Genomic DNA, 13,261 nt, shown 5'->3' on the forward strand with positions numbered 1-13,261 from the left:
CAATGCTTTATATTCTTCAGGGATAAGAAAAAACGAGAACTATGTATGTGATACTTTCACAAGTACAAACAAGGTTCTGCCATTAGATGTGTAGATAACCAAGGAAGCCTTTTGGCAATAAATGGATATTCAGCAGTGACATGGTTAAATGGTAAGGTCTTCCATACAGTAGGTGGCGATCACTTGCCATGGCACATCCCCAGGTTTGGATCAGCCCTGTTATGGGAGTGGTGGGTAACACAGGGGATACAGGGTGCTTGATCTGCTCTGCAATCCTGATTGACATCACACTGCTCATACTGAGCTGCACTGTGTCCCTGACAAGCAGTCTGATCGTTTAGTCTCCCAGGGGGGTGAGGAGGAGAGGTAAGATGTCATGTCTCCATAGAATCATCACAATGCACAATAAGATGTTGTGGACATAGCAGGAGACTGAGCTCTGCATTGCTGCTGAATGATGTGCCTGCATGTGAGTGTCTGTGTATAGGAGGCTGATCAGACATTTGCTGCTTTGTTGTGCTTAGGTTGTCTTGGAGCTGCTGACACAGGCCTGGCCTCTCATGCTTTCTCCTTCAGTATGTCTGCCCTGGCTTTGTACCGATGTCATTGATGCCAGAGAACTGTCAATATTGATGTATAATTATTGTCACAAAATATAAATGATGGAATGGTATGTCTGTTTATCATTTTTACTCTGTTCAGATAGGTTCAGGTAATTTTTTTTTAAACTATAAACAGTTTACTGTTATTTTTCAAAGCAAAATATTATATGTAAATAAATAACTGTATATGTATACCAGCCTTTCTCAACCAGGGTGCCTTAACATCTTCTCCAGCACCATAGAAACGGGTGACGCTAATCCAGGCAGGGTGGGATCCATTCCAAAAAGTTTTTCTCCAGCCAGGCCTGCTTTGCCCCTCTCACCTTCCGCCATGCTGACACAGCTTTGGCACCTTATATAATTCTCCATTCACACCTGGGCGTCAGCGTTACCATGCATTTTTATGCACGTTTTTCCCTCGCATGGTATGTGCGTTTGTGTGCGGTTTGCACATTTTTACGCGCACTAGATGCGCAAAGGCAAAGATGTATGTTTTCTTAAGCAGATCAAAATGCATTGCTATGAATGAGGAAACGTGCACGCAAACGCGCACAGAGATGTGCAAACCGCTTGTGTCGCACGTTTTAATGCTCTTCCATTGAAGTCTGTGTGGCCAAACGTGCTTTAATCTGCCCGAAAGAAGCTCGTGTACCTTTTCCAGCGTTCGGCATTTTACAGCTTACAACAAAACTCACCGATGTGAAGAGGAGCCATAGAAATGAATGGGATTTCTTGTGTTGAGAACAGGGTGTGAACAGGGACTTAAAGGGGGGATTCTTATCTTAACTGAACACACTAAAGAGAGAAGCTGAAGTATCTATTTCTTGTAAATATGTTTGTGTTAAACTTTTCAAGTACATAAACAGGTAAACAATGACCACCAGGTATTAAAAGGAAAGGTACATAGTGAGGACCTGACCGTCCGACTCGTTTGGTAACTTGAAATAATGGTGGGTTATTGTGGGGAATGCAATAAGACCAGCAAGGTAGCAACGCAGTGAAGTGTCTCTCTAATGTTATATGCAGAGATGATTTCTTGCTTTAGTGCAGAGGTCAACACATTAATATGGAATTCAGGAGCCAATCTGTACAATCCAGGAGCCAGGAGAATTTTTTTTAGCAGCCAGTTCCACTGAAAACCTCAAAAGTTAGGCACCAGCTGTAATTTCCCCAGAAAAAGTTGTAAAGGAAAATCTTGCAATAGGTAAGCCTATTCCGGTGACAACTGTCTAAAGCTGGCCATACATGGTTAGAATTTTGGCCTATTCACAGGAATCAGTGGGTGGCTATGCGGATTCAATAAAAGTCAATTACTTAAGCAACTTTTGTCGAAGGAGCTGGGCCGAAAATTGACGGTTGAACAGGGGCTGCACCCAGTCAGCTGCAGTCACTGTTCATGTATTCTTACAGCAGTGGGCCCGGGCTTTCAGAATAGCCGGGCAGGGGGGATTCCTCCATCCTAGCTGTTTAGCATAGATGGAGGAACCTGTAAGATTTCTTTTGTTCAGCCTGCTGGCTGAACAAAGAAAATCCATTAGTGTATGGCCAGCTTTAGAGGGGAATTCCTCTAACTTTGAGAGATTTCCTCTAACTTCCTGATGCATTCTGGGACAGGGAGTGAAGAGAAATTTCTCCAATGGTCCATAAATTAAAAAATAAATAAATGGACAGCAGTTTTAACCCTTCCCTACTCTATCCAAAAATAAAGTTTTGGTTAGGGATGCACCGATACTAGTATCCGTATCGGTGCCGATACTGAGTATTTCGGCGAGTACTCGTACTCTCCCAGATGCTCATGATGACTATCCCGATACTGGAACTTCCAGTATCAGGAAGCCGGACGATGAGACATTACATGCCGCCCAGCTTCCTGATTTGCCAGGAAGCCGGCTCCATGCTCCCTCGTCACCAGGGAGCATTAATCTGGCTTTCTGGCCAATCAGGAAGCCGGGGGTGGGTAATGACTCACCTCATGGCTTCCTCACTTGGTGATGAGAGAGCATGGAACCAGCTTCCAGGGCCAATCAGGAAGCCGGGCGGCGAGTCATAACATAACATGGGAGTCATTATCACCTGGTGACGAGTGAGCATGGAGACGGCTTCCCAGCTAATTAGAAAGCCGGGTGGCGAGTCATAACATGCCGCTGGGCTTCCTTTGTGGGACTTCTGGTATCAGTATTCGGTATCGGCGAGTCCTGGAAAAAAAAAATATTGCCACCTGTAACCAAAAAAACCGGTAACGGCGCATCCCTAGTTTTAGTTACACATATACTTTAATATATTTTAGACATGTTATGTACCTGTTAAAGCCTTCCTTGTGTAGACATCCAAAAGCCCTGAGCCTACTGCTGGGTGCTGCTATCTTGGATGCTATGTCAGCAGACTAGGCCCTCTCATTTAAGTGACACACTATAGCAGGGGTCAAAATTTCAAGTCCTGTGCTACTAGCCAGGCCTTAAGAGTTACTCGCCACCAGTTGCCCACCTAACCCTACCCTGCCCCAGCCTTAACTCCGCCCCTAAACACACACTTTTAAATGATCTTATGAAATTACACTGTTACATGTTTTATGCAGAATAAAGTTACAAAAATAAATATTAACAACAACTTTGACAATATTACCATAAAGCTCCCTGCCCCCCACATATAAAATACACTCCCCCCCCCCAGCTTGTCTTTCTGCAGGGAGGAGGCGAGCAGGCAGATCCCTGGTGATCTAGTGATGATTAGTAAGGTCTGCTGCAGACCTTACTAATCACTTTGTTTTCGGCCGGAGCTCAGTGAAGAGCTCCACTGAGCTCCTGCTGAATGGAAGGGAGACAGCCCAGCAGGAGCAGCTGCTCCCACGAGTCAGGTACGCGGTTCGAGAACGCAAGCCTCACTGAATCTCCACTCGCTTGCACTGCATTTCCACTCGCCAAATGTGAGCAGGCGATTGGAACTTTTGAGCCCTGCACTATAGTATTTCCTGTGCTCTTTCCCTAAAACTGCATAAGGCCCCATTCACACTAAGCGACATACCTTTTGAAGTGGATCCCCGCGGCCGGGATAGCGCGACTTTCGGGGGCGACATTCCAGCGACGGTAGCGCGACCTTCACCGTCGGGCTGCATTAAAAAATAAAAAATTGCGCAAAATCCGCCGAGAAAAGGGTCCTGTAGGAGCGACTTGCGACCGCGACGGGCGACATGGAGCTGTACATTAAGGCCCCGTTCACATATAGCGAATTGTCGCGCGATTTCCGCCGCGATATCGCGCATTTTTGCTGCGAGAAGTCGCCGGCCAATGTTATTCAATGGAGCTGTCTTAACTCCATGTCGCGCGTCGCGGTCGCAAGTCGCTTCAACCGGACACTTTTTTCGGCGGATTTTGCGCGATTTTGTTTTTTTTCTATGGAGTCCGACGGGGAAGGTCGCGCTACCGTCGCTGGAACGTCGCCCGTGCGATATTGCGGCGGAAATCCGCTTACTGTGAATGGGGCCTTAGAGGTTATGTAAGGAGGGGGCAAGAGTTGTCGGTGCTGGGTCAGCACAGACAAAACTTACAGATTACCAGAACAGGAGAGGGCTATGGCATGCAAGGAGGAGACTAGACTGTTCATGATATAATTTTCTAGCAAGTTCAGAGGCACATTTCAAATGAATAAGAAATAATTTTTGGAAAAGAGAACGCTGCAATCAGCATTTAAAATACGTGTTTTTTTCTGTCCTTTTTCCTGGAATTTTTTTTAAGTTGGTGACCGAAGGTTTATAATATGATTTCTTTTTTTTTTTTAGGTAGTACGTTCCTTGTTAAGCTCATCAGATGAAATAGCTAGTCTCCTTTTACTCCACTGATCCTTGTTGGCAAGGTGAATTTTGGTAAACTCCAGATTGCCTTTTCATTCAATGCCTAACGTAGAGGCTAATAGAGAAGCTAATGGTTCTGGCAGCAAGGAGCAGAAGTCCACAGAGAAATCTGAGAAAGACAATCTGCAAGACAATGTGAAGACCCACAATGTGGGAAACTTAGAGCCTGCTAGTGACCGTCATTATCCTTGGGGATGTCCAGTGACTCACACAAGAGAAAAGTTCTATACCATATGCTCGGACTATGCGTTCCTAAACCAAGCAACATCTCTGTGCAAAACTTCCAGTTCTGCTAGCAGTGCAAGTTCCCAAGAGAAACCCAGCATAAACAACTCACTGAATTACATAGATCTTCCAGCTAGTGGTCCTGAGAGCATTTATAATGAAGATACAAGCTTGGACTCTTTATGTAGTGATGTTGGAACATATCCTCTCGCCTGGGAAATTGACACATCTGACTTTAACACAATGACTACAAAGTTAAAACCTAAAACAGGTAAATAATTTTCCTGGCCAAATGGAAAGAATTGTGCCTTTTCCTTTACTTTCTGTAAAAAAGGAACTCAAGTTGCATAAACAAGTCTTAGGTAGACAAATAAGGGGCAGTGCGGAGCAGATTCAAGTACCTCCTTTAGTGCTGCAATGCAATAGGGAACGATCAGAATGTATAGGCCCTGACTGTATATGACAGTCAGGGCCGTCCTTACCATATATGCCGCCTGAGGCCATAGCCTAGGGGGAAAAAGGTGCTGCTAATAGTGCTTCTCTTCTTGGCTTTGCTGATAGCAGTCGACCATGGTGGCTTCAGATGTGGTGGGACAGGTGGCTGTGTTAGAGCGGTGCTGTCAGGGGCTCTCTGTCCAGTCCCACCCAGCTCACTGATGTCACTGGTTGCCAGGAGCTTGGCGGGATGCCAGCCAGAGTGTCTGTCTCACTCAGCTCCCTGGCATCATTCCTGAGGTGAGCGGGAAGCCAGACAGAGCCTCACATGTTGATAGGAGCTCTTAGCATTCTAGGACACTGTGGCTGCCCTTCTGCTGCACCCCACCACCACCCGGCTGCACCCCCAATCAAATGCCACCTACGACACCCGCCTCAGGCAGCTTCATTCTAGGGACAGCTCTGATAACAGATAAAGTGATGTTATTGGCCGATATCATATGTAGTCACAGCCTTACTATACTGCAGGAGCATAAAGCTGTGAAGCCATCATGGTCACCACCTACCGTATGTCATTTTCCAAACCTATCCACAGGGGTAAAAGGAAATTCTAGGGACAGCTCTGATAACAGATAAAGTGATGTTATTGGCCCATATCATATGCTAGTCACAGCCTTACTATGATGCAGAAGCATAAAGCTGTGAAACCATCTTGGCCACCACCTATGTAATTTTCCAAACCTATCCACAGGGGTAAAAGGAAATACATGTGATTAAATTGTGTTAGGTACTGTGTTCTTCCTGTTAAAATATTTATTGTGAGTACTTTAGGTACACCTTCACTTCCTATCTTCCTTTTTGATCTAGGTGTGGTTAAACAAACTCCAAAGAAGAAGCCTGACAGAAAGGTGAAGCCACTAAGGGAATGCACACAACACTTTATAGTGGATGAAATTAAGCAGCGTAAAGTTCTGGATCTCCGAAGATGGTACTGGTCCTTTACCAATTACAACATTTTACAAATTAAAGTTTGAAATTCTATTTTAGGTAATCCTCTAAGAAATGTGTAAATTGGCAGCTGCTATGAAATCGTGGCACCTTTAAATGCCTTTCTACATCTTCAGGAACACCTCAGAACCCCCAAAACCCCAGGGTGCTTTGAAATGCAACTCTGAACCATTGCTGTAAAAATCAAGGGCTGGCCAGTCTGCCTCCCATGACCCTCCCATTCTTCTATTAAATCTTCAATGAGATTGGCAGCCCTAAAGTCCAGTAGGGAGATGTGGGATTGGGTTGATCAATATTTTACATTTTCTCAGCAAAGGTGGAGATTTGCATATTAGAATGCCCTGGTGTTTGGGGTCCTAGTTTGCTCCTGAAGAATAATGGAAGGTATGTAAAGGCCCTTTGGTGGTGGTGCCAGCATTTCCTTACACAAAACAATTTAAGTGATATTAAAGTCAAAATGTTTTTACATAGTTACACATTATATTATGTGTGTTACAAGGTGATATGACGTACTCCATATTTGTTTCCCCAGGTATTGTATCAGTCGGCCCCAGTATAAGACGTCCTGTGGTATTTCCTCTCTAGTATCCTGCTGGAATTTTCTGTACAGCACTCTGGGATCAGGAAGGTATAGTGCATAGCTACTAGGATATTTAGGAAATGCAGAAGACTGATTGGTATCCAGAGTCTTTTAGGAATTTGTCGTGAGCAAGATATTTTCTGCTAGGAATATTTGTTTGTGATGGTTTTGATATTGATAATGAAACTTCTGCGCTATAAACTATATCATGCAAATGTGCAGCTGCCCAAACTAAACATGTGTCACTTCAAACAAACTATTTTTGGATTTATCTAGATGGTTTTTATATTAAAGTGATATTAAAGACCATTTTTTTTTATTTCTCCTTTAAGGATACCCTCCTTTGCTGGAGGCTGTTGCTTTTTTTTTCTTTAAAAGTCTTTAATTCCGTCCTTTCCTCCACCCCCCTACACGGGTGCCACCATCGTTCTAATGGAGGCACCCATGCGCGCTCGTGCCCATGGTGGCTGTGTGCATCCATAGACACACACAGCCTTGTGGCAGGCCACGCCCCTTCCCTCTTTGATGGCAGAAGCAGCCTATGGCTCCTCTGCCATCAGTATCCCCACCCCGCAACCCGGAAATTTGGGGAACGGAGGATCACTTTGGGACTGGCGGCGGGTATGAACGTAGCTGACAGGTAAGTGTGGGGCGGACTGGGGTAGAAAAAAGGTGCTGGGTCATTTTTACCCTAATGCAGAGAATGCATTAAGGTAAAAAACGCCCAGACTTTAATACTACTTTAATTGTTTTACATTAAAGGTTGGTGGAGTTTAAAGCCATTAAAGCCATTGAACTTGAGCCATCATGCTTTGCTATATTATATAGCATTAGTATTATTAAAATAAAATGCTTTATGCACCCAATAGCCATCCTTAAATCACCCTCCCATGCTCTCCTCTGTCTTTCAAAGGATGCTGCTGTATGAGAGAAAAGTGTTAGAGCTACATCGTATTCATAACATTGACATGTAGTAGTCTGACAATGGTGGTACTTTTCAGGTGATGAAAATGCCTGCTAAGTGCCCAATTATGCAAGTATGTTATCAATACTTTAAAGCAGGGGTCCCAAACTCAATTCACTCGGGGGCCACTGGGCAAACTGTCTTCTCCCATGGGGGCCGCTTGCCAAATTTCATACTTCAGAATTGCGTTTACTTAAAAATGTGCATTTCCCTGCAGCCGAAATCCCTAATCTGACATTTACAAGCGGCAGCTGTCACTCATTCAAGTTAATGATCAGGTGACAGCCGATGCATGTAAATGTCTGCACACCGCATGTAATGGTATGTGATAGGATTACATGTGGTTAGAAAACAGTCACAGTCACGACAGTGGCGGAGCTAAGGAACAAAGGGCCCTGGTGCAAGATTTTTTTGGGCCCCCCCCCCCCCAAAAAAAAAACACAAACACAGCGCTCTCCTCCCGCAGCGTTTGGCCGGCTGTCACTTTCTCTCCTCCCCACTGGGACACAGAGCAGCGCCCATCGGGGAGGAAAGAAAGCACGGATGCGCTGCTGTATCAGCAGAAAAATTGCACTTTTGGCATTGCGATGTATATAGAAAGAGGGGAGGCAATGTATATAGAGAGGGGGAAGGGGGCAATGTATATAGAGAGGTGCCCTCTCTGTATACATTACCTCCCTCTCGCAGACTCGCACGCTAGGTACCGATCCGGCGCTGGGACTGTGCTGGGCCCCCTAGAGGCCCTGGTGCGTCCGCACCGCCTGCACCGGCGGTAGTTCCGCCACTGAGTCACGACGTATCTGACTTGACAGCAGGCTGAATGGTACCGGCCAATACTGGCCAGCGGCCGGTACTTTGAGACCCCTGCTTTAAAGTGAATCTTTTTTTAAGGAAAATGCAAACTGGAACTGGCATTGTTTAGGAGGTTGCACAGGTTGCCACACCTCATTACCGATACATGATAGTACTCTTGCCTGGCGACTGTCCTCTAAAAGTACCCCACAGTGGGAGGTAGGACATATGTACACATGTTCTCCCATGATGGAGGATGGTAGGTAGAGGAGCACAGTAAAGGTAGGAACATGCTGCTTTACAGTAGCAGGCTGAGGAAACACATAGATTACATTCAGTAAAACTGCATGTTGGAACCATCACTAGATAAAGAGAATTCTGCAGCTGAAAGTATGAGAACAATTTTTTTTGTGGTGAACAGATCCTGAGTAGTTAGGTGCCACACCCCTAGTTAAGTAACAATGGCAAGAAGAGAAAAAAGTGGGGTTTTTGAGGCACAAAGTGACAAGTCCAATGAACTACAAGAATTTAATAAAATAAATTATTTATTATAATCCAGTACAAAGATTTAAAATGTCACAATTGATAGGTTTTCTCCCCTTTTATGAAATACTATCAATTGTGAAGTTTTTTATCTTTGTACTGGATTATAATAAATAATTTATTTTATCAAATTCTTGTAGTTCATTGGACTTGGTGCCTCAAAAACCCCACTTTTTTCTCTTCTTGCCCCAGCAGCTGAAAGTATATCTAAATCTAGACTTATCCTTTAAAAGTCCAGCTTGACCCCCCTCACTCCAGACTTCTGAGCCTAATTGTTGGTTCCTTAATGTGATAAACATCCTTACTGACCAGTAGAGAGATTATGACGGTTCGGTGGATGTATCAAGCTCGACTTTTACTGAGAAAGTCAAGATTTGCAAATAACTTAAAATGTCTATATTGCCCTTTTCTTAATGATCTATAAAGGGGTCCTTCTACCCCTGACCACCATTCTAATGGGACCCTTCTCCACTGACTACCAATGTAAAGGAACATTTCACCGACCACCAGTGTAAGGGGGTTTCTTCACTGACAAATGTAAGGGAACGCCACAATTTTCACTGTCTGCATTTCTTTTCTGGCCATTATTAATGATTTGTGTCATGTCATTATTACTGAAAATAAGAGCAGCCCTGGGTGTCAAATATGCCTAGTGCACCAGATTCCTTTGTCTTCTATTTATTCTTATAGATCAACTTACTGTTCACGCAAATTTAACATGAGCTGTAAATATAATAATTATTAGCAGGGGTTTCCTGACACCTGAATGCTCATTCAAGGGTTTACTTTGCTTTAAAAAGTGTTTGAGAAAAACTGATTTAATGTAGCATTCTTCTATATAGATGTTTTAGTTCAGAATGTAAAAGTGTGATGTAAAAAGTAGTTTGACTCTAATAAAGTTGTATAATTTCTTTCCCACAAAGCTTTCCACCAATCACTCAAGAGGAAGCTCTACATATATTGGGTTTTCAGCCACCCTTTGAAGAGATTCGGTTTGGTCCATTTACTGGAAATACCACTTTGATGAGGTCAGTCCTTCCAGTCCCTTTGCATCCAGGACATTGCATTACGTACCTCTGGTATCATTAACAATCACAGCTCAAAACTTGTGCTTGTTTCACTGACCAACTGGCATGTGTTTTATGCTTGGCTGCATTGATGGTAAAGGACATTCAGCAACCACAAATGCAACAGACACTCCTAAATTATGTGACTTTACCATACGACTGTGGATAAAGTGTATAATTTATTTATTGTGTGATTTTTCTGTTCATTGTATGGCACTATAACATATATGCAGCTGGGCAACGAAAGGCGTCGCCAATATTTTTAATTTCTTGCTGGAAAAGTACCAACTAAAAATGAATTAAAGCTTTTCCTTTTATATCTAAATCTGCAGTTAAATATCTAAATGATTGCTCTTTTTTTCCTAGATGGTTTAGACAAATAAATGATCATTTTCATGTGAAAGGGTGTTCGTATGTTCTTTACAAACCTCATGGAAAAAACAAGACTGCTGGAGAGTCTGGTAAGTGTACACAGTATGCGCATTTATTAAAGGGTATGCTACTGTCCAGGTTCAAAATGTTGCCCTGATGCTCATCTTTGAATGACTGTAGAGGGAATCTTGAGTCTTTTCTTTTACAAGGGGCGGGTTGGGGGAAGTGAAGAAACTGACACTTCTGGGAGTGTGGATTTACTGTGTCTCCCACAGCAGTCAGTGGGTCACTCTTCTGACCCTGAAATGGCAACAGGAGAAATAAGTGACATGGAGATCACTACTGTAAGCTGCCCAAACCCTTCACCTTTTACATCTACTTTCTGAAATGTTTGAAATGAAATACTTTCAATGTTAAAATTGACGACATTCTACAATGCAAGCTGAATGCCAGTCAGCACACACTCACTGTGATTGCTAACATTAAGGGGAAAATGGAAGAGTTTGGTAAAATAATATGAAGGTAGATTTTAGAATTATACTAGCTGTAGTTTATATTGCACATACTGAGTGTTGAGTTCCTCTTCAGCGCCCTTCTAGTGTATCTCTGAGGAAATGCACTAACAAGTGTTGCTGTACTAGTAGCCTTATACAGCCATGAGTTATATTATCCTTGACTGCAGTACATTTGTTTGCTGTGCTTTTTTTTCTGCTGTTTTGACCCGGTTTCCCATTTATGCTTTTCAGCGGCTGGAGCTTTGTCAAAGTTAACTCAGGGTTTGAAAGATGATTGCATGGCCTACATTTACCACTGCCAGAATCATTACTTTTGCCCTATTGGATTTGAAGCTACTCCATTAAAGGCCTGTAAAGCATACAGGTGAGCAGATTCTAAGATCTAGAATACTACATTCAGGTGATTATTTATGATCACCTGATTCCAGGTAGTTACTGTACAGTGAGGAAAATAATTATTTGATCCCCTGCAGATTTTGTAAGTTTGCCCACTTACAAAGAAAGTACTAAGTCATGTTTTGCTTGGGGATCAAATACTTATTTTACTCACTGAACTGCAACTCCATTTATAACATTTGTACCATGTGTTTTTTCTTTGGATTTTTGGTTCATAATCTGTCTCCTTCAATTAAAATACACCTATTATAAAAATTATAGACCTTTCACTTCTTAGTAAGTGGGCAAACTTACAAAATCTACAGGGGATCAAATAATTATTTTCCTCACTGTATGTCAGTTTTAAATAAACATCTATTTAAAAAAAAAAAAACCATCATGAAAAAAGCATGGAGGCTGCTATTACTGAACTCTCCTCAAAATGCTAGGTTCCTGGATGTCATGCTGACCTAATGGCTTCAATGTTTTCTCAGTTGTTCACATGTATGTTGATAAGCGATTGCGTTTCCTTATCTACATTTTTGTTCATTTCAGTGTCTCAGGATGTATTAAAACTAGAACTAGCCAGGTAGCTGGCATTTTCACAAAGAGCCCTCCTTATGTCTCTCAGGACAGGTTTATTTCTAGTTTCATAGCTAAAAATGGTTTAAATATTAAAAAGAAATAAAGTGTAAACTGTGATATGCTCTTCTAAATGACATGTTTAACCAACACATTTATTTCTGTTCTAGAGGTCCGCTAATCCAGCATGAAGTTGAATACTGGATATTAATAGGAGAGCCGAGCAGAAAACATCCAACAATTCACTGTAAAAAGTATGTTATCCATTCACTGGTAAATTGTATTAGGTCTTCTAAAGGAAGAACATTGTGAGGGGAAAGCAATTCTCCCAATTAAATTATTGAGTTTATTTTCCCAAACACTTTGGAGCATAATAGGCAGACACCGATTGCTTCCTGTGGCAACTAGAACTGTTCTTCCATTACACACTTCCATGCATGAGGGTCTGTATATTATATGAACACCTTTTTTCAAAGTCTTAGACCACCATGCAGAAATAAATATATACTTGGTCACATCTCGTGTGTCTGCAACACCTTTTGGTAGAATAAAATTAATTAGGAGACCACACTTTAAAAAAAATGACTCCACCCTAAGGTTGGATGCACACCCCCTATTTGTTTTCCATTAAAATGAATGGAAAAGTATCTAAACTTATGTCACCATATGTCAACATGTGGTGTGGTGTTGTGTGTTATCAGCACGTGTTGTAATGCTCTCTGTGTTAAATGGCTTGTCATGATACTTATCAATGCATATTGACATACATCATGACGCATTAACACGTGCCTTAACACATGCATTGATTTCCACTTTAATGTGTTTTCATTGATTTCAGCGGCAAATACTTTAAGCAAATATGCAAAGGTATGAATCCAGTCTGTTACATTAATTTAAATGTGGGTGGGTTCTCAATGTTAGTGGGTGGGAATAAAAATGAGAACGGGATGGGAGGAGATACCCCTCTCTTGAAATCCAAAAAGCTGAAAAATTATTCTTGTTTGTGTTTTTTTTGCTTCGCTTAAGAAAAAAAATATATAATCAATTGTGGTACAAGAATAACTGTATATTGGAGCTTTTTTATGAACAATGGAATGTAAGTATTATATGTGTGATTATTTATATATATATATATATATGTGTGTGTATATATACATATACAGTGGGGCAAAAAAGTATTTAGTCAGCCACCAATTGTGCAAGTTCTCCCACTTAAAAAGATGAGAGAGGCCTGTAATTGGCATCATAGGTAGACCTCAGCTATGAGAGACAAAATGAGAAAACAAATCCAGACAAATCACATTGGCTGATTTGGAACTAATTTATTTGCAAATTATGGTGGAAAATAAGTATT

General features: G+C 42.1%; 1 protein-coding gene across 1 annotated transcript in view; it reads left to right on the forward strand.

Moving 5' to 3' along the window:
• Positions 1 to 224: 224 nt before the first annotated feature.
• The window catches only part of BIVM (basic, immunoglobulin-like variable motif containing), a 19,171-nt gene continuing 6,134 nt past the window's right edge, over positions 225 to 13,261 (forward strand). The window contains exons 1-8 of the mRNA XM_018576615.1: positions 225 to 366; positions 4,378 to 4,945; positions 5,977 to 6,097; positions 6,650 to 6,745; positions 9,920 to 10,024; positions 10,430 to 10,524; positions 11,182 to 11,314; positions 12,078 to 12,161. Coding sequence (XP_018432117.1) covers positions 4,489 to 4,945; positions 5,977 to 6,097; positions 6,650 to 6,745; positions 9,920 to 10,024; positions 10,430 to 10,524; positions 11,182 to 11,314; positions 12,078 to 12,161 — 1,091 coding nt within the window. The 5' untranslated portion in view covers positions 225 to 366; positions 4,378 to 4,488. The remainder of the gene's footprint in view (positions 367 to 4,377; positions 4,946 to 5,976; positions 6,098 to 6,649; positions 6,746 to 9,919; positions 10,025 to 10,429; positions 10,525 to 11,181; positions 11,315 to 12,077; positions 12,162 to 13,261) is intronic.

The sequence above is a fragment of the Nanorana parkeri genome, unplaced genomic scaffold (assembly GCF_000935625.1).
Source record: "Nanorana parkeri isolate BGI_ZX_2015 unplaced genomic scaffold, ASM93562v1 scaffold71, whole genome shotgun sequence".
Classification (NCBI taxonomy): Eukaryota; Metazoa; Chordata; class Amphibia; order Anura; family Dicroglossidae; genus Nanorana; species Nanorana parkeri.